The following is a 22,218-nucleotide window of genomic DNA, read 5'->3' as shown; positions in this document are numbered from 1 at the left end:
TTTTTATTATTACTCTATATAGTAAAATTAAGGGGATATTGGGCATCGAGAGTTCCAATGCTAAACTTTAATCCCTTCTATCTCGGTAACGAATGCTCGGATTGAAAAATGGTAAAGGACTTTTTGATTTCTATGGCCATAAGTAATTGGTCCTGTGAGGCTATTTTGTTATTACCAGACTGTGTATTTAATTAATTTATTATACAAGCTAATATGACAAATACATGTACTAAATATTAACATAATCTCATTATTTGAGAAGACTTGAGAAACATTTTTGTGTGTCTCTATGACTAGCTAAGGAAATATCTATTAAGTTTTTAGTATAGCAATTGGAATTTGAATGCAAATTAAAAGTGTATAAGGAAACGATGAAAAATGTTTTCTTGAAATACTTTGTCTAGTGTGTATACGCAAGTAACTATTTTTTACAATCTCGTTACGTATTAACTTGCATAAGTATGTTCATTCGTAAGGATTACATTTACCGCTTAAAATTCTATGAAGCATAAAAGATTCTACCATGACCCACAAAGATACAACAAAGATAAATTCTTGAACACTTTGAAATTTTATTTCGAATCCTTTTCCAAGTATACGTTCGCTCAGAATCACGAATGTATCTGGGACCACGACAGTGTAAACATACAAAAATATACACGAAGGTGGAGAAAATATTTCTGCCGTTTCAACTATGAATACTTTATCTCTCCTGCAACGTGAGCTGAAAGTTTACTCTGAAACGAAACCGTCATCGAAGAGAAAAGTCTCGAAATCCTTTTTCCTCCCTCTCGTGGCCGAGAAGCGGGAAATTTGATAAAGAAAATTTAATTTCACGAAACAGTTCTCTTCAGAGGATTCGCGAGTAGGATGAAAGTCCTCTGGGTTCATTTTTCACCGAGTCAATAAAATCTGACGTGGAAAATTTCTATTAACGTGCTCGAAAGTAGTGCAAAATCTCGTCATCGAGGGCTGGCCTGACAGGATTCGAATGGGGATTAGCCGCATGAATGACGGCTCTTTACCTGTTCCTCGCTTTAGTAGAGTCACCCAGGGGCTGTCTTTTCAACCCTGTTGTCTGTTGCTTTTAATAATAAATACATTCGTTGTGTCAATGGTTAAGCTTTTGGGATTACGTGTTCGCAGAAATAATTTGCCAAAGATACAAAATGTATAACAACCTTTAATTTACGTAAACCTTAACAATCATGTTGCGGTCCTATGTATGAGTCGTTTCGCAAAACCAGAAGGGTCACTGGTGAAGCTTTCGAAAGCGTAGAATACGTCGTTTTTAATGACCAAAAAATTCGTATTTTCTGTTTTTCCTAGTTAAATTTGTAATTTTACCTTTGCGTTTGCTTTGCTTTTTTTCGATCTTGTTATGACGAAATGTGATTGCATATTTATTTCTTGTGTTATTCGTGGGCAAGTTTGAGTATACCTACTGTGATATCCTAATGTCAACATGATTTCAAATTCAATAGAATTAAATATTTATTCTAAATCTTAAAAAACGATATAGAATTCGTGACTTCGATTTTCTCTACACTTTAGAGTTATAACAGAACGAAATCTTTTATGTTTTACGCAATAAAAAATTCACTCTACACTTATTTAGATTCGAATCACACCACCAATAGGAGAATCACTTCACAGTTTCTATCAGTAACGACGCCAATTTTCCTTCAATTTCAAGTTAACTCTCTCGAAGAGATTTCGTATTTCTACAGTAGTTGACACAAAAACCCATGGCGTTGCCAAGTTGAGAGAGATTAAAGAGGGCCAACGTTGAAAGTGCCTCTTAATTGTTCCAAGTTGAATCTCGCACTTCCCACGTAGTCGATAATCTCGCTCGTTCGATTCTTTTTCTCCAATTCTGTCTCTCGTGTATCAGAAACCACAAAAACGGAATCCTTCGTCACTTCTTTCTGATTCGAAGACCGCGACGCGAAAACCAAAGGTGTTCGATAAAAGAGTAAAAAATACCTGAACTGGAGTACCATTTTCTTCCACGTAACATGTCGTTAGATCGACCGATCTCGCCAGCCCTTTCACGGCTAGGTTCATCAGGCTGAAAGCTAAGAACCATTCGTATAATTCCCTTGTCGTAAAAGTCGATCGTTTCTTTGTCCAACGTTTAGTCGATCCCGTTACGACTACGTGGAATTACTGATCGCACGTTCAAGTGATTAATCGATTCCTCTATCATGCCAATTAAAAGTAAGCAAACATTTAAAAGGTGGCATTGAACGTAAAATTACGTAATAAAATCAGTTACAAAGAAAATGTAGAAAAATTCACAAATAATTAAAAAGAGATAACAAGTGTTTGGGGAACCTTTAGAAACACGCGTCAATAATAGTCCGTTGAAGTGAGTCCGCGTGTCGCTTCTATTCGAGCAAATTAATTGATAAGAAAAAAGAGAGATAGATGATAATGGAACGAAGCATCTCTCAGTGATGGATTACATTACACCACACTCGGTGAACTTTTGCTCGGCTGACATTCAATCAGAGATCCGCGAACCACGTTTGTGTAATTAAACGTAAACTCGGGGTAGAATTAGGCCATCTTTCACGGAAACCATAAATCTTGGTCAGGGAGCCATTGAAACGTGAACTTTCACATTTCTTCGAGGGCGAAGTCTCAAGTTTGCGGTGCTCCAATTTTATATTATATTAATTTTGTCTTTTATCACGAATCCTAAGAACGCGTAATTTAAATTCCGGTAAAAAATACGACATATTCGAGTTGTTTTTGTTGAAAGCTGCTCGAAAGCATACTTCTTGACAAGCTCAAGTTTTCTTACGTCGAGATGAAGATTTTTATTATGGCAAATAATATGGATTCAGTAATTTATTTGAAAGTTCCAGCCATCCAAACATATAAATTGTTTAGAAACACAGAAGTCCGTGACAAATACTAATGCAATTATTTTAGAAAATCGGGCTTTTATCACTTTCGGAAAATCCAACTAATCTGGCAAGTTTCGTGTCACGGAAGTTTCGACTAAATTCGATCTAAAGCTAAGAAGGAATCAGAAAGTACTTTACGACGGTAATTAGAATAGAGGATAGGATAAGCGAGCGAGATAGGATTCTTTTAAATTCCTGATCGACTAACTAGGACGACAAGATCTTCTCCGAAGCGGTAGCTTCCAATTTCATTTGAAAGTTCGATTACTTTCGATCTAATATCGATTCGAGCTCGGATTTAACTCGAAAAAGATTTATTACGATCTGATACCCCTTGACACGCGATCGCTGTACTATCGAAGTCCCCATAAATTCTAGAACGAGCCGATGATTAGAGGTTCGAACTTTCTACAAGCTTGATTACTAAATTACTTCGATTACGTAACGTGCAGGTTTCCCAACAGCAATCAATTTCTAACCATGCACAACCACGTTCGTCGACAAATAATAATATCGTACCTTCAACTTGGTTGAAGTTTAAGTAAAAAGAAAGCATAATTATGTTCGCCAAAAGTTACTATGATGGAAAGGAACAGGAGAAAAAAGAATATCAACGAAAGTTTAATGAGATAGCTAACTTGTATTTAAAACATTTGTTCAACTTTTCTGAATTGCTACCGTTTTTTAGAAATTTTCTTTTACAACTTACATTTATTGTTCAAAAGAATTTGTTCCGGTGTTATTTCCCTGACAAACTTTTTCCATCGTGAACTTTTTTTAAATCTCGTTTCTGTGGAACAGGTATTTCAGAATTTGTGTGAAAAACGTTCCATGGAATATTTTGTACCTCTTTTTATAATCCGACTAACTCGCTAAGAAGTAAGTATTTTTTGCAACGTAAAAATATACGAGCTGAAAATTTTGCTGGCATGGATTAACGAAATATTTGTTTATTATTTTATTCCAAAGAGGATCGCTAATCAATCTAACTGAAAGTAAATAAAATTCACCTTCGGTGACGAAACTTTCCTATTCTAACGCTCTTGCTGCCAAAGCAGTGCACGAGTGACCTTTCAAAGAAACTAATCCTTCAACTGTGTTAACTTTCAGGCATCCTGGAGACAATCCTTTCTACAGCTACATCGACAGCATGCCGGACATTCGGCCGCGCCGAAAATCGGTGCCAATGGTCTCCGAGCTGGTACGTAATCAATTATCCATTGACTCTGCTAAACAACACCGTTCTCGTATTTACAGATGTGTGTATATATATATAACAAGTATAAGCGACACAGAGGTGTGTATACGTATGCGCATCGTCTGTGAACCACCTACACACTCGCGAAAATTAATAATCTCGAACGACGTGTACCGTTCTCCTGGTTGATCGTCGTCGTCCTCCACGTTCACTGTCGTCATCGACGTCATCATTGTCGTTGTCGTTGTCGTCGTCTTGGTCGTGGTCGTCGTCGTAATTCCACGCGTATTTTTCCTACGCGAGGCAAACTCCTCTGTCGCGTTAATTAACCGGCTGACGCTCTTTAATTAGTCGCTGCAAGACTGCTCGCCATCAAATTCTCGCGTTAGACTCTTTTTACTCTCTTTTCACCTGTAGTCTTTACCTGCGTTGAAGATAATCGTGCGACGTAAATGTCCTGATTTCTTTTTCTTCTTTTCAAATAATGGAATTAGAGAATTGAATTATTTGCACGTGAAAGACTAAAGACGGAAAATATGTTTTAAACGTGTTTACATACATTATTATTTTTTAGTGACCACATTACGACACATTATTACAATTTGTGTCTTATTACATGGTATTTAACATGCATTGCTTAGTTTACATCCTAAACATCTTCGATTATTTTGATGTTTTCAAGAAAAGTTATTATTCCGTTTTATATATTTTTTCCATTTAACCATTGCTTAATATCAACAAGAAGTTTTCCTTGGGTTTTGATATTTGCACCAATTGGACATTCCAGAAGAATATATTTAACAGATAATACTCGATAAATTATTGTTGTCTTCTGTGTTGAAATAAATCCTTTGGGAATTTCTGTGCCGAGATTTTAAAAAAACGGTTGTCAGTGGTTAATAAGAGCAACAACGACGAAAATTGGTTCGAAGCCAACGCGTGGAGAAAATCGTCGAAGCAACTGGTCACCAGTGCCAACCAGGCGTGCTTGAATGGACATTTTCTACGTGGCTAGTTACGCTGAAACGAGTTACGGCTCGAGGTTCCTTGGTATCGATCGCGAACAGCGGCATTACGTGTCGAGGAAATAATTTCATAGGTCCCTGCTTGCGATTTCTCGCGGTAACGTTTTACGGAAAAGACCGCGGTTAAAGTGTCCTGGCATAGCACACCCTGATTTCCATACGCGTTTGAATTAATCAAGCCTCTGACATACTTCAAGGCGCCGGCTCGAGTGCACCTGTTGTTCGATTTTTAACTGTCCCCCTCCCCCCCCTGGGGGGTTAGTTTGTCCTCGAAATTCTCGTTAATGCCCGGACAGTTCGTTCGAGTCGTTCCAAGACCAGAAATCGACGACAAGGAACTTCGTGAATAAAGTTTTCCCATTAAGAACTCGGGCTTTATCGTCTCGCGAAGTAACGTGTAACTTTCGGAAAGTGAAACCAGAATCTGAGTCACACATTTATTATAGAAACCAAAGGAAACTTCACCAATTCTACATTCAATTAGTTTCAGTTTCGTCGAGTGGATATCCTTTTTTAATAATTACTTTTCACTATGTATAATTGCATATCATACAGAAGTTTCAATGGCAACAAATATGCAGAACCAAAATGAACTGGCAGTACCTTCTAACTAATACTAATTCAATATACTAGGTGAAATAATATTTCCACGGGTAGTAATTATTCACCCGGAAGCTTTGTTGATAAACATAAGAGATTCAGTAACTTCGGTATATTATTGGTAAGAGAGAACCTTCTAAGGCTAGTTCAACAGAAACTAATGGATGTGGAAACGTTATTCTCATGTAAATATTAAATTAATATTGGTTACACAGTGATGCGAAACATTTTGTCTCTGTAAATTTATTAATACTAAATCATAAAATATCAAACTTGAACCTAAACAAAGATGACAGAAGATGACTGGACAGAGCTTCCGAAAGAGTAAACTCACGATTACGTGAAACCTGTCGTCAAAGTGCAAGGTATTCCAAAATCAAATTATATCCCCTGAAACGAAATAATACAAAATTAATTTGACGCCGTGTTGCATCCCATCTCCTGAAATAACGAAGGGGAGCAACATTGCGAATTGAAGGACTCTTCAGTTCTCTTAGGGGATACGAAAGAAAATGAAATCAGTACTGAGCGTCGCACGATGTTTTCATTCGAAGAAATATTTTTCCGTGGCGAAAATTAATTAAATTTCAATTATCCGTTCAACTCCTGATCTATTTTCCGACAAATTCGAGCGTCAGCGTTGGATGTAAATCAGAACCGTTTCGAGTTCACGTTTAACCGGGGCAGCAGCCTCTTATTTCTTCCGTTTCGTTTTACTGCCGTTAATATTCTCTGCAGTCTAATTGAATCGTCTCTTCGAGCTTCGCTTCAGCTTCGTCGAGATTCTCGTAACGCAACCATCGGCTGCGAGTTGGAATCAGACGATCAAACGCTTGGAAAAGCACGATGATTGTTGAAAATTACCATTTTTTAGAATAATCGCTGGAGAAGATTAATTTTTACGTAATATGTACCTGTACATAAGAAATATCAAGGGACAATGATTATCGTTTGCAAATATCAAAAGTGGTCATTTTCAAACTTTTCGAAGTGTCTTTTGATATTCTGATCGGTTTCAGGTAATCTCTTCACGGATAATGCATTATTTGAAATATCCAGATGAAACCAATGCATATTATTATCTAATGTGATGGTAGGCAATCTGTTTACAGACAATTATAAAGAATACCACATCATCTAAAATATTTACAATAGACCAACGCACATTTCTAGCGTTGTAATTAGTTCATTTTCAAAGTGATCCGTCCAATTAACCCTTTGACCTACGATTTACTGTAGGATCATACGTGCCATAATCAGGTATAAAGCTCCTTGCGTACTTTCACGAGACGTGCCTGACTCCCGCTTTTCATGTTCGACTCGAACGCTGTATCACGAGTCTCGCGCGTTGTTACAAGTTAAAGGGTTAAAATTCGAATTCGACGACCATGACCGACGTCGACCAGAGCTTCGTGTGACCAGTGCTTCTTAACCGTCCTGTCGACGTGTGCTGTTCCACTTCCAATTTCCTAAAATGTGCAACACTGTATGTGTCCTGGCCGCGAAGAAAAAAAATGATGAATTTGCTGCTCTGTGCAAATCCCACGTTTGCGCGTCGATCTCGCGGATCGGCCCGTGGCTTGCGTCGTCCCTACGATGGTACTTCGTTACTCCGTCGACGAGTCCTGTCGCAACCCCACGTGTCCCCGTCGGGGATTTTACGACGAACGACGAGTTCCTTGGAACGTGTCCCGCCTCCTTGTTCTAAGCTCGATCCCCGCATGACGACAACGTCGAACGTGGCTGTTCTGTCGCGAGATCGATATCTGTTGCGCCTGTTCCGCGTTGCCTTCGAGAGGCGAAGCGGATTAACCCTCTATTGCATGAGCTTCGCGTTATCCTTCAATAGAAAAATCACTTTTTCAATATTTCAATCGAGACAATCACAGGCCCTTTCATGAAATCGATGGGAAATATGTTGGATAAATTTGTACGATTATTACTCTTTTCTGGGAATATTAATAATTTTTAATGTGTACATACATATTATAATCCGAGATGTATTCAAGAGGAAATAGCCATCTGGTGATATAAATTATAAATCAGGATGGAAACGAATCTCGTGCCAAAAAGAAATGGTAGTCGTCCAATGTCACAAATATAAATTAATCATGAAGAAAATTTTTTAATCAATTTTCTGTAGCAATCTTCAATATTTCAATACAGAAAAATTGACGAAGTTTAGCAAACGTACAAATTTACACACTGAAAAATTATTGCACACTATAAAATTGTTTTTATTTGGTTTCCTAATTGAGCTCATACAACAGAGAGTTAAGGGTTCTGTTTTTGCGAAATAATCGCGAACAGACGTCCCTCGAGGGTGGTTCGAATATCAAACGGCGACCACTTCGTCGTGCAACCTGGTTGCGTGTAGTGGGTTTCAGTGTTGCGTCGTTTTTTCGGTAACCCAATATTCTTCCACAGGGGCGTTGCGAACGATTTGACGATAAGTTGCTCGTTACCTAATCCGAAACAAGAATAAGAAAAGCGGTTCGCCCTCGAATCGTATTTCGAAAGCGCGCTACCAACAGTTTCGATTTTCTTATCTGGCTACTGTGCTCGCAGACCATTTTTAACATTAATGTGTATTGTAATCTGAAAACGGTAATAGATGACGGTAATATTTTTTAGACTATCCTAAGCATAATTTAAAATCAGCTTTTTATATTCTTTTCGATCTACACTTTCTAAATCATGTTCACGAAACATATTTTCAACTAAAACAGTATCACGAATATAATTTGTTATCCCGTTTCATAATGCAAAAGAAGTACATAATGCAAAAGAAGTACATCTTGCCCCTACTGTACAATACTATATTCAGACACGTGTTGGTCAACTAATCTAGAACGAAGAATTCAGAAAGCAGGACAAAATATAAAGAACGTCCTAGACACATATAACATAATCGTTACTGAGAACATAGTAAACACAAAGAATAATGTAGAACTGAAATTTAAAGTTAAATTCAGTAGACGTGTTGTTTAACTTCAGGCTTAGAGTATTAATGTATGGATTTAAAGTAAAATTTTATAAATATTTCTGCTAGTAAGCGGACCGAAACAATAAGTAATAATTGAAAGACACTTGTAAACTTAATTTTAAATTTTGCTTTAGGTTGTCCAATAAAACTATTTCAATTGCACACTTTACTAGTACTACCAAATGGAGCAATAAATTATTAGAATCATTTTGAATTACGAACTCAGATTTACTCTGCGTGGACGTATCAAAGAGGATTCAAAAATATATTCAAACAGTCAATTTTAAATTTTGCTTGGATTAGTCCAATAAACGCTACTTAAATTTGATACGCTCGTCATAAAATGAGCAGATATTTATCGTAATCAATTCCAACGGCGCAAATATTATGTCAAATCGTTTACTGACGATCCGCTGTTTGTATACTCCGTTCACTTGTGCTTTGCAGAGTACGCTCGTTCGACGTTACAAAATTTTCGATCAAAGGTTCGCGTGTCGAAAATTTCATCACCGTCCGATGGACCAGAAATGCGTCGCGTGATTCAATTTGGATTGACGACACAAAGCTGCGTTATGCAAATGCTTCTTTATAAACTTTGAAAATTGTCCTTTTTCTATTTTCAACTCTTTGATCGCCGAATCTAAGACGTACGTCTGAAACGTTTGCAGTTCGAGTCAATATTTCAAATCAATAGTAATTTAATTTGGAAAAACATCATCAAAGCGCCATCAAAGGCGATGGTAATTCGAGGAACTTGAAGAATTTATTTTATGAAAGAATTCCAGAACAATAGTAGAACAATATTCCAGAAAATAATATAAAGAATTTATAGAAAAAATAATCCAGTAAATAATTCAATCAATGAATTCACGAAAACAATTTGTAGAAAGTTGTTTAAAAAATTCATAATATCGATTTCCAGAAAGTAACATACAAAATTCATAGAATAAACTTGTAGGAAGTTATTTAAAAAATTCATAGATTCAATCTCCGGGAAGTTACTTGAACAATTAATAGAATAAGCTCGTAAGAAGTCATTTTCAAAATTCATAGAATACATTTCCAGAAAGTTATTTATCATTTTATCAAGAAAAAGATCCGAACTCGATATTTCGTACGTATTTGATGAATTACTTTACTGGATTCGCAACCTATGGCAGCCTAACAAATATATATATATATATTGCGAAGAACTAATTTCACAGTACAAAAGAATTTACTACGCGTGGTTAAATCCTTACTTCAGCGTTTCTAAGAAAACAGTCGTGAAAAAGAGTATCATTTCATTAATCTTTCCTCGAGCGTTGGTTGTTTCACGGATCTAACTTGGCTTAACTGTTTTGCCCGATGAATCAGATAGCTGTGTATTTTTATAGCCCGCTACATCTACCGAGTGGAAAACACCGTTTCCAGATTACCATCGCCATTGTGATGCAAATAACGTCACAAGAGTCCACAGTAACGCCGTCATTAAATGCCACGCGTGCGTACAATTTACATTTGCACAAAGTCGCTAATGAAAATGAAAGAGAGTATAGCCCTCGACGAGAATAAGCAAAATTTTATCGAAATAAAGGTTAAGGATCAGAAAAACAAAATTGTGATTGATTCAGACGTTAATTCGATCGAATACTCGCGCAAATACAGTCAACAAAATATAAATTAATCGTTGAAGATAATATATAGATATAATGTTATGCATTTATGGTGTGCAGGTAAATATGAAAATTATCTAATAATTGTAATCGGAATGTATAATTTCATGAAACATTGTACTATACATGATCGGATTACATCGTGAAAAATAACATATATATTTTTAACATGTTTGGATATACATGCGGAATATATGTAACTCATATTAACATATGCCACGAATGCATGCAAAATGCAATAGGTTCCCTATATTAGCATATGTTACACCTGCATACAAATTGAAACATGTTTCCCATATTAGCATGTGCAATAAGTGCATAATATTCGTAATCTAAAATAAAAAATACAATATAATGGTATTACAGTTCGAATATAGTTTAATTCTATAATTCAAATTCTGACTTTCATTCAACAAGTAACGAATAAAACGTTATTTGATGTTTTTATATCGACACAAATTTCTGTGATTTTCGATCTCGTTTATTCCATCGTATCGAATTTTGTGGTTTCGTTCTGTGAAAATATTATGTGTCGTCGTTCCATTTTCGAATCACTACGCGCCAATCACGATATTTCCCAGGAATTACGCCGAACCTCGTCGTACACCACTAATTCCCGCAGAAATCACAAACGCGGTTGGAAGTTTCGCAATTCGAAGTTCATTTAACGAAGAGTACCGCCGCACACCCCCAACCCCCCACCGCCCTTACGTTTTCGATGGGTCGACCGAAAATTGTGGAAAAGCCACGATTTGAAATTCGGATAGGGAGGAACGTCGAACCCTTCCGGACGTTTGTTTGACGCTTGAATAATATTCGGAACAAAGACCACCAATCAGCTACTACGCGAATACATTTTCAGAGAGTGTGAATTCACAAAGGGAATTTAAATTAACTTATAATTTTTTTTACATATGGTGTAATTCAGTAACTAATAAACTGGAAAACGATATATAGACTGAATAAGATATAGACCAACCAAGTACTCTGAATAACTGAAGCATAAATGAAACGATGAGTTGAGTACTAAATTTCTGTAACCCAGCACTGTTTCTTTTTTTCTTTTTTTAATAAATCTGCATTGGGTTACTTAACATTGAATCGGAGGTAGCACTTTATATGAATAAATAGTTTTTATTATATTTTTTCCAATAGAAGATATTGCTGCCAGGAATGAATGTTTTGCAGTATCAAATATATTTTGTATTTTTCGAAACAACAATTTATCGAATAACGGAATAAAGTCACGTTCTTTTTTTTTTAACGGTCTAATGGAAGATATTGAAAATATGGAGAAGCAATGAAATTATTGACACAGATATGAATAACCGTATTCGAATAACACGAAATAAAATAATAAAATGAACGGGAATATAAATGGAAATAACTGATAAGGTTAATTCCCAATTGAATATTGAGAATTCATAAACTGTAAAATTGAAATTAATTCGATTATGGATATGGAATATAAAGTTATATGAAATCAAAATTACAAACTTGAACAAACTTCATCAAAAAATTCAGTAATGTGGAATAACATTTGAGACTTCTTTTTCGAGAAAATCAGTTTTAGAAATGTTTGGAGTACTTGCGTTATCGAATACAATTTATAGCGTGTCTGACTATTACACACTACTTCTACTTGATTTAGTACTTCTAAGCGATACGATATTTTCTGTTTCAACTAAAACCAACTCAAGTAGAAGTAATCAATACTAGTCACACACACATACACATTACCGAAAAGTTATTAAACTACGCAGTGCACCAAACAAACTTTCAAACCGATTTCCACGAAAACGAAGCCTCGTATAAAATGATGTTACTCCACATTTTCGATTTATTTTTACGCGTAAAATCGCCCTATGCTCCCGAAAAAAATCAAAATCACCGATTAAAGAAGAAGCAAATAATTTTCATTCGCGTATTGACTCGATCAGGGCATTTATGGATTCATCGACAGAATAATTTCTCATTTCCTTGTGGAAGGCAACTTTTTCGCTGGCAGAGTTCTCTTACAACGATTCAGTGGCCTAAAAACCGTCTTAATTGTGGCGGAAGGCGAACCCACTGCGGAAAGCTTCAACAAGATTTTCTGTCGGACACGCGGCGTAGCATGTAACAGCAATTACCGGCGTGCTCGAGACGACGTCGTATTTCAAAATGGGGCCTGCTTACGTCACGCGCGCCCTTGCGGCATCGAAGCTCGCGTGCTCGCATAACGACTTAAAACGAAACTCTTGAGTACACCCCGATCGTGACGGTGGGGTTAAAAAGAAACACTCGCTCCACCGTTATTTGCGGACAGCATGCTTTCTTTGTACGGGGTTTTAGTGAACCGACGGAAGAGAAAATTGAGATTGACTCGGTCATCACTCGTGTACCGTGGTGGAAATTTCATGCTGAAATACAAACCTCAAAATTAAACAATAACATATTCAAACACGACAAATATGAAAGCAGGAACATTTTGAAAACTTCAGACTTTATTTCTATGGACACCGAAGAATTATGAATTAGAATATTACGTCCTCGTCATCACATTTCAAGTCTCATAGTATCTCAAGAAACGTTTTAGTCACTCAACTTTAGCGATAATGCAATATTGAAGCGTCAAAGTGATCGTTATGTGCTCTTAATTCACAATTATTGAGTCGATACAGCTGACGCGTTTGAATTTTATGTTACGTTGATGAAAGCTATATTTGACCGAAAATCTTGAGCCAATCTTGACATTTCTCATGAACGTAAAAAGAAGTACACAGTTCTATTTATAAGAAAGTTTCCATGAAGCTATGAATATCTTAAGAAATCTTGAAATCTGTACCAGAGAACAAAGTAACCTTGTAAAAAATTATTCTCGTATCTCCATATTCGATTTTATGCACCATGCAACTTCGTGCAAAAGATACTATTTCAAGGACAAGATTACCTTTTACGACGCTACCTTGCTACGATGAGAGAAAAGAAATGTTTACTCAAAGATTTTTAAAAAATAAGTTTGTTCAAAGTAACCTAGAAACGTCTTTCTGCATTATTTCGTTATTTGATTGCTAGATAAATGACTAGATACCTTATTTTATATAAAAATAACTGTCTTACAAAACACTATCTATTGCTTTACTAAGAACAATTAATGTAAATGAGAAATCAATTTTAAATAATTTACTTGTTTCTCACATTAAATGGACCACTTTAAAAAAAAAACAATTTTTCCATTTAATATCACGTGGCAGTCCAAATACCTCATTACTTAAAACACTATCTTTTCTTGTGAATTCTAAATAATTTTTACCACAACTGAATCTACTATTCAAAATCTCACACACGTACACGCGCGCAAAGATCCCGTCGCTACTGTAAATAAATCCTGCAACGAAGTTGGAAACTATCTAAAACTTCAAACACAGTTCTGTAAACGGGTCTCCAAACTTACTCCCGGAGAAAAGTTCTGACCTCTAAAATTCTTTTGCTTGAACTTACGACGCTGGATCGTGTTCGTCCAAACAGAAAGTTTCAGGAAACCGCGCGGGCAAAAGGATTCTTCGTCGTCAAACGAAGTCTCGCCCAAGAGAAAATATCGATTTTCGCTCGACCCATCGCATATGTGTTCTGTGTGAAATCTAGTCCAACCGATACGGGCGGACATCCATGAAATAACGTAGGTTCCCCTCTGACGCGGGATTCGAGGAGGATGAAGTAATTTTCACGAAGGAAGCGCGAATGACCGTAGAATATTCACGAGGTCCGGTTCACTGACACGCGAGTAAAATAGGGAGCTGGAAAAATCAGTCCGCGTGTAAGGAAAATGCTAGCGGTGTAGATTCGCATACTTCTTTTCTTGCAAGAGAAATTTAGTATGCTTTTTAAGGGTTCCTTCTAGTGCGACGATCATGAAATTAAGCTTCAAGAATTTTTTTCAGAGTCTATAAAGTAAGGAACGATCTCGATGTTTTTTTTTAACTAATAGTATTATTCAGACGGAAGATAAAAATATTTTTGTATGAACTTTACCAAATTTTTATAAGCTTTATACTCGTTTCACCTGGTTGTCAAGATACAACAATCTATCGAACAGAGCTTTCGAGATTCGTTTCTAAATGTTGAAAATTATATACTTTCTTTTAAACAGAATGGTCGACAAGAAGTGAATAAGCAGGCACTTGAGATTGAAGTTTATTATTCACAGAGGCATTTATCTAATTTTCTTTATCTTCAAAAATTGAAACTTAGTATCGTAGGAAGTTACACGTTATAAGACTGTTTAACTTGTTCCTCTATAATTTCTTCTTGTTATCAACCACGCGAGAGATATTATCAGACAAAAGTGCATGACTTAATCTACACGTTGAAGAGAAAAGTGGAGAAGTAAAAAGCAGTTTGAAAGAAGATAATATCGTCGAGAAAAGCCGAGAACTGAAAGTGGTAAAGTTCTCAGGCTTTAAGATCAATGTTGTCTGGTTTCGTCATCCATAAGTATACGCTACCGCAATTTCAGATCGAGTTGCAAAGCCTTCCAGGACTGATATTTCTTTCTCCTGTCGAGAGCAATAGGAGCTGTCCTCCTCGAATCCCTCGATGCTCAACCATTTAGAAATCGACCCGTGTCTGTAACCTTGTATGTTCGATGTCGACAATTTTTCTCTTGATTGTTGTGTACCGTTACCTTGGCCCTTGACACCACCGCGTTCGTGAGGTGCATCGTCCTGCCGAATCGAACCGGAAACGAGAGCCCGGACCCTCGATGGAAAGCCTCGAGAGTCGCTGGATCTGGTGGCAATTGGTCAATTTCGTTTCCGTTTAACAATCACCTCAATTCTGTAACGAGTTTTCTGAAATACGCGAAAATAATTAGAAACATTTGGAAAACGTGAATTGTGCCTCCAGGCTCCAAAGATTTCAGGCTTTCAAGATCGCCGACGAGGAATAATCTTCTATGACTCAAAAATCTGTTGCATCATCAAAAATATATAGAATAATGAATAGCAATGTATAGAAAATTTAAATAAAATCTATAATACGATGTATAAATTTAGTAATCAAGTATATCTTTAACGAAAGACAGAAATTGGAGTCGCATGCAATTCTACTCGCTCAAAGGCTGTAGTTTGCTCAATAGATCGATGTTTTCGCGATGAGAAACACAATCTGGAAGATTATTCCACGTCGAGTCGATCCCGATTCACTGTGCCTCCCGTGCCTCTAATCTCTTAATGTGTCTGTCATCCGTAACATACGAAGCATTGAAAAAAAAAAGAAAAGAAAAGAAAAGAATATTAGAAAACGATGCAAGCGATACACGTACTAACCGGCATATATTGCCATTTTCTTTGTTTGTTCTCTGTGGCGCCCGTTGTTGTATCCACCTGAACACCTGAAAAAAACAAAACCACTCACTGAAAAAAACCTCTCAAAAATTCTACCTCCAGGTCTTGAAGGTACTAATTAAACGCCTCCTTAACGAAGTTGAATAAAAGGCTTGTTTTGCCCGTAACGTAGTGCATGCTTCGGATCTGTTCTACTCTCGGTTACTCTCACGTTTACACGCTCGTGCGTGCGCACACCTTTCGTTTCTCTCGACTTTCTTTCGCACCTGGCTCGACGTTTTCACGCAAAAAAAAAAAAAGAAAGAAATAGAAATAAAAATAGAACCTTTCGTTGTTCATCTATTTTGGTTCCTTTCTGACGATCCCCCGAGTCCTTTGGTTACGCACACCGTTCGCGCGAGCAACGCCAACCAAGCTCGTTTCCAGGCGGGCATGATAAGTCGGCTTTATTGTTCGCGCGTAATTCGTCGCGACGTAAGGGAGAATTTCTAGTCGAAGGATTAGAGCGATATTACCCGCCTGTGCTCGTTTCGCGTGTCGCGGGGTAATTATCTCTGTGAACATTATGCTCTGGTCTAACCTCGTCCCGGCGGACCAGTGGTTCTTAACCTTGACGTGCTCAGAGCTTGGAAGAAGATTTTTAACATCTTTAGAATCAAGGCAGGAGATGAAAAAAAAATACCTGGTCACTGTTTTTAATTGCGGGTGCTTCTGATAATAATTTTAAATTAATATCGATGAATGACTACGAACTCCTTACAGTACACGTGCACATATTAAGAATTTTTCTAAAAAATTCTGTGAGCACAACCGTGCCTCAAATATATATAAATTTATTCAGTAATTCGTTCCCTGAAATATCGAATGAAATAAGTCACTAAAATATTTTCTATTTTACCTGAGCCGTGTGTCAAAATTTTTATTCCGTAACCTATTTCATTTGATCAATTCCAAAAACAAGAAACGAATCATTGAATTTATTCATATACATTAGAAGCATAGCTCTCTGATTTGTTTTGAAGAATTTATAAAACTTGTATTTTTTAATGTAACATGCTCTTACAGTCGCTACTCCTGTAATACATTTAAAATTCACGAAACTCTCGATGTTAAATTTTTATTCTAGAATTATTATTAGAGAATTTCACCCTTTCTTAAATTATGCTTCTTCTAATCTACTGTCAAAAATTCTAGGCGTGTAATATACCGCAACATGGTACTTAAGAACCACTGCGATAAGCGACGAAATATCGCTGTAATTAGTGGAGAGGAAAGAGCTTTCGACGCTTTAACTTTAAAAGTGATAAAAACGAAACAAATGGAGGCGTTGCTCGCGCGTTCTATAATATTTATGCTTATTCGTGACATGTAACGTTTTGCTTGCCACTTTTTACCGTAGTCTATGTACGAACCTATTTTGCCAGAAATGTCGACGTATCTACAGGTTTCCTCGAGATACCAGACTTTCTAGATATGTCATCCTAGATGCAGGTAATTCTACGTGTAAAGATGAGTCGCAAGTGTGAAATAAATATTTTTCATAGGAAGCGTTTCTTTAGAGAAAATCGAATTTTAATATGAGACGTTACCTAATGTGTTTGATCATTATTGGATATCTCTACTTGAAAAAAGTGTGAACGTTGGCAGAAGTATGATAATATCTGTTTTCCTTCCATCCTACTATTTTATAGGTCGGTTTAGAACTCGTTAAAACAGATACTACCATATTCACGTCAAACTACGATCATTATAAGTAGATATACGAGTAGTGGTCAGACACGTTAGATAAAAGTTACTTTACACTAATACCTGATGAATTCTCAAAATGAGTAAAATATTTCTGAGTCTAAATTTCTAAATTTCAAAGATAAAAATATCCTATCACGTTAAAAAATTCATGAAGCAGGCACGCCTATAATTGAACACAGCTTGTCCAACGTGTCTGACCATTACTTGCTATATCTACTTACTGCTAAGAAACCGGCACTACTGCTTATAAAAATTGTTGTTTGGTATAATATTACCCTCATCGTGAAGTGCTTCATCGATACATAACAGGACTATAAATAGTATCCTTGTTTCCAAAAAAAAATTTCAAAGTAGATTTTCTTGAAAACGAAACTCTCGATGTAAAAATTTTATTCTACATTTTCGACCTACGAATTTCTATTACACCTCGAATTGTTTACCTCGCTGTACAATTAAAAAATGAATAATATGTCGCTGTAATAAAAAAAAGTGTTCTTTCTCGAGGATGCTCGATGCGTCGACGTTTCGTTTGACATTTTGATCTTCTAAGTGTTCCCGCGCGTAAAATTGTTTTGTCACGATAATAGCATGCACGAGTAGACGAAATACCGTAGTACGTAGGTACATTATCATAGTTAATTATAGTCATAGGCGATTAATCTCTATGACGCTCCAACGACCGCTATATATTACATTAACACACCGGTTGTTCTCCTTCTAGCGCTCTTCCTTTCTCTCTAATTCCATCATTTTTTCTGCAAACGTTGTGTTTTTGTTCGGAGAAGCGAGAAAGGGACAGCTAAAGCACTTTATATCCTCGACGGAAGAAACGAGGATATGCGTGTACGTCTAAGTTCTTTCGACGAAGAAAAGAATTAGACCAAAACCAGACGATAGAATGTTACAGTAAATAATATTATAATGCTCTTTATATAAAATGAAATATTCGATTAATAATGGTCGTATACAAAGCACTTTGCGTACTCTTCCTCGAAATTTTAACTATTTCTGAAAGCTTCGCTTGGGAAATCAATTTTTCATTTTTGAGTCAAAGTTTGCGAATTGACACCTTGCAATTTAATTTGTATTTGCGATCGAAAATCTAACGACGATCGTCAGACATTCCATGCATCAGGTATGCTACTTCACGATTCACAAAGTATGTGAATTTGACTCGAATGAAAATATTCGAAGACAAGGGGTTAACGAAGCAGATTTTATAAACGACTCAAGGAGTTAATATTCGAAGCAGACTTTAATCAATAAAAGAGAACCAAATGTTTCCACTAATGGCTTTATAAGGAAGGATGTTAGAAGAAAAAGAAAATAAAATGCGATATACGACTATGATTAATTTGATATTTTATCGAACAGGATTGTGGCAAGAGTTCCTCCTCTGGTGTAATTTCCATCGGAGTTTTGACTCAAATGAAATCGAAACGTGGTGAAAAAGTTCGATTTGGACATTGAGGAGACCACGGTGCCCCGTGCAGAAAACGCTTAACACGCCACGAGCACGCTTAAGAGGGTAGAAAAGCTGATAGAGAATACGAGAGTGGCGACGCGCGAAATTAGTGCTCGGAATTAGCGTCTCTGTCGAAACGGCGACAAGACAGTAGCGCATGCACCGAGCACGGGGCCCCGTGCATAATATCTTAATTGAAAATCTAGTCAGCCGCAATTCCTACAGCGGCGCACCTATCGTGGCGCCATAAGCTAATTGAATTAGATTCCCGCTGTAGAGATTCATACACCACTTCCATCTCGCTCTGCCTTTCACCGTCATTCCACCGTTAATTTGTATTTCTCGCGCTTCCTTTACACCACACCCTTTATTTATTCGACTTCGTCTTTGTATGAGTTCACATCTTCGTCAGTTTCGTTTCATTACGTCTCGTCCTATTGTTCGCACTATACCATCACGCTCTTTCATTTCGTCTCATTCATACTACGACCATCTCTTCGTCTGCGTCTCACGACGCAGATTTACTCGACTCGTTGCCACTGATTCCGTTTCACTGTTTAGACCAGCGTTCTCCATTTCGATCGAAACATTCTCTTCGTTGAATGGTACATTTAGGAAACATTTGGATTCTGTCGTGACTGTTTGAGTTTGGAAGTGAAAAACATTTAATAATTATTTAAATCGTAGAGTCCATATATATTCATTACAGAGAGAAACTACTTAAAATGGAAGAAATAAATCGAAATAAATTTATACCTCTTTCAAAATTTAATTATAATGCACGAAGTGCATTTAAATCATTTTAAAATATAGCGTTAAAAATTATAATATTACAATCATGCAGAATATGCTTATTTCGTTCCATTTATTTAAATATTAATTGCGATTTTTTAAGAGACACGTGTATTCCATAAAATACGGGTTGAAAAACGCTGATCTAAACCTTTTTAGCACGGATAAGTGTCTTCGAACGAAAGTACGAGTTCGTCTTTGAGCAAAACACTTCGATCTTAACGATACAGTTGTAAATATTTTTACTTGGAAAAAAGCAAACAAACTTCACATGAAATAATTTTGTTTACTACTGCGCGTAATATTTTAAATAACGTTAAATATGGTAAACCATAATTGTTCGATGATTTTACTAAAAGTTACGGTTTTCGATCAATACATAAAACAAAAAATATTTAAAATGGAGATCATTTTCGCTTTTAGAGAATTTTGCATTTTAGTCGCATAATGAATTAATGAATTGTACAGAATTGCAAGCATAACTTACTGAAATAAATTTTACACTTTGTTTTCGTCTTTCTTAGAATAACTCCGCTTCGTAGCTGATTTTAGAAAAGTTTAGAAAAATATTCTAGTGCGCCGGAGATCGAGAAGCTTCCTCTTTGTTTACGATAAAATGCTCAAAGCACGGCTTTAGAACCAACCAATGTAAATAAATCACATTTCATCACGATTGTAAATAGTACTTGTAAATAACAAAATGAATATCTCAAATACATTTGGCATGAAAGTACGTTTATATATAAATAAAAAAAATTCGATTAATGTAACATAATGTTTGTTTACCTTAGAAGAATTTCTGAGGTCTCTACTGACCTCAGGTACTTTCAGATAATTAACATCAGATTGTATTCTTTCGATTAACTCTTGATTTATTTCATAAAACTTAGAAGAAATATGCATACTAAAATAGAATAGTTAGTTGCTCTTATTAAATGATAATTCATTTATTTTCTCATCTTCCTATAATCCACTTAGTACAACCAAACATATGTTGAATTAAATCAATATTTAGAAATAACATTATACTTCCTCTGTAAATACTACAAATTTACTTAATTCAAGCCTGACAAAATTAAAATTTCTTATAGGGAGTCTCAAATGACCCCAGAAGTGAAACTCTATAAAAGTTACTTGCATGCCAAATGTGATTCTTGATGTCACGTGTTGTCGATTAGTCACGTTTCTTTCCAACAATTTTGCAATTTAATTGTGTCTTTGAATAAAAATCGATCACGTTAAAGACGGTGTATATTTTCTCATTCTTCCATCGTTGTTTAATTTCGATGTTTCGAAAGATCTGTATATCACGTGAATCCACTCCGATACTCACTTCGTGTTTTCTCATTTACTCGGAGTTTTCGTCTTCGGTTTATTTTCTTTTCGTTTACCCCACGTCATAGTCACGTTCTTCGTCTTCATTCATCCCTTTCAGTTTCTCTCTTCCTGCTCTTTATCTCTGTCTACACAATAGAGAGACTGGAAGGCATTGTTCCCGAATCAGATGAGCATTAATTTCTATCTTTTCCCAGACAATGGCGGTGACGAAGAGGAACGCTGGAGGTCTAACATCGGCGGTGCCCAGAGCAACATTGAACGACGAGGAGCTGGTAAGAATTCGTCCTTTAACCACTATCCTTTCAGGCATCATCGTCATCCTTCGCGTCGTCTATTAAACGAATCGAGAAGAATCTGTCGTGGTTAATCGTCGACGGACTGATCGACCGATTCACCTTCTGCGTGAAAAACGATCGTCAACAAAGACAATACTCTTCTTCGATTTGCCATTCGGAGTTTCAAACGTGATAGTTTGAGAGAGAAGAATGTTTGAAGAATTAGAAGAATTTAATGGTAATATCAATAGTAGCATTGCATTTCAAATAGAATTTAATGTTAAATGGAATTCTGAAATATTACTTTTGTATTTTATGACAAATCGAATTATATTCTGAATTTAATATTATTCAGTATTAAATTGGAACCACAATTTAATTCGATATTAATATTAAGTTTAAATTTATTTTATTTTAAGTTTAAATTAAATTCGGCTACAAAAGTGGAATTTTAAAATTTCGTTTAATATTCAAGTCTAATTTAAATGTAACATCGTATATGGTATTAGGTTAAATTCTTCTGACTCTGAAAATTTAATTTAATATGTCAGTGTTAAATTAAATTCAAAGTTGAATTAAATATTATTTAACGTTAAATCAGATCATAATTTAAGTTTGATACTGTTTAATATTAAATCATAGTCTAATTTAAACTCGGTGCTATTCGTAACTAAATGAAAATCTAATTTAAATTCGATACTACTTAATATTAAATCAAATTCTAATTTAAATTGGATACTGTTTAATGTTAAATCGAGTACTTTCGATTCAGCTGCTTCGCCGAACGAAAAGTCGCGCAAGTCGATCGTTTTTCATGGCGAAACGCGTCGATGAAGAATTTATCGAGAACGTAGATTCGGAACGTAGATGCGTCGCAAGTATGCGCGCATAAT

The 22,218-nt window shown here is 36.1% G+C and overlaps 1 protein-coding gene across 1 annotated transcript in view; it reads left to right on the top strand.

Moving 5' to 3' along the window:
• Positions 1 to 22,218, top strand: part of LOC128875020 (uncharacterized) — a 225,830-nt gene that overhangs the window by 138,284 nt on the left and 65,328 nt on the right. The window contains exons 5-6 of the mRNA XM_054120303.1: positions 4,026 to 4,116; positions 21,245 to 21,322. Coding sequence (XP_053976278.1) covers positions 4,026 to 4,116; positions 21,245 to 21,322 — 169 coding nt within the window. The remainder of the gene's footprint in view (positions 1 to 4,025; positions 4,117 to 21,244; positions 21,323 to 22,218) is intronic.

This window comes from Hylaeus volcanicus, chromosome 4 (genome assembly GCF_026283585.1).
Source record: "Hylaeus volcanicus isolate JK05 chromosome 4, UHH_iyHylVolc1.0_haploid, whole genome shotgun sequence".
Classification (NCBI taxonomy): domain Eukaryota; kingdom Metazoa; phylum Arthropoda; class Insecta; order Hymenoptera; family Colletidae; genus Hylaeus; species Hylaeus volcanicus.
The sequence above is the reverse complement of the archived record's forward strand: the minus strand, read 5'-3'. Positions and strand labels throughout refer to the sequence as shown.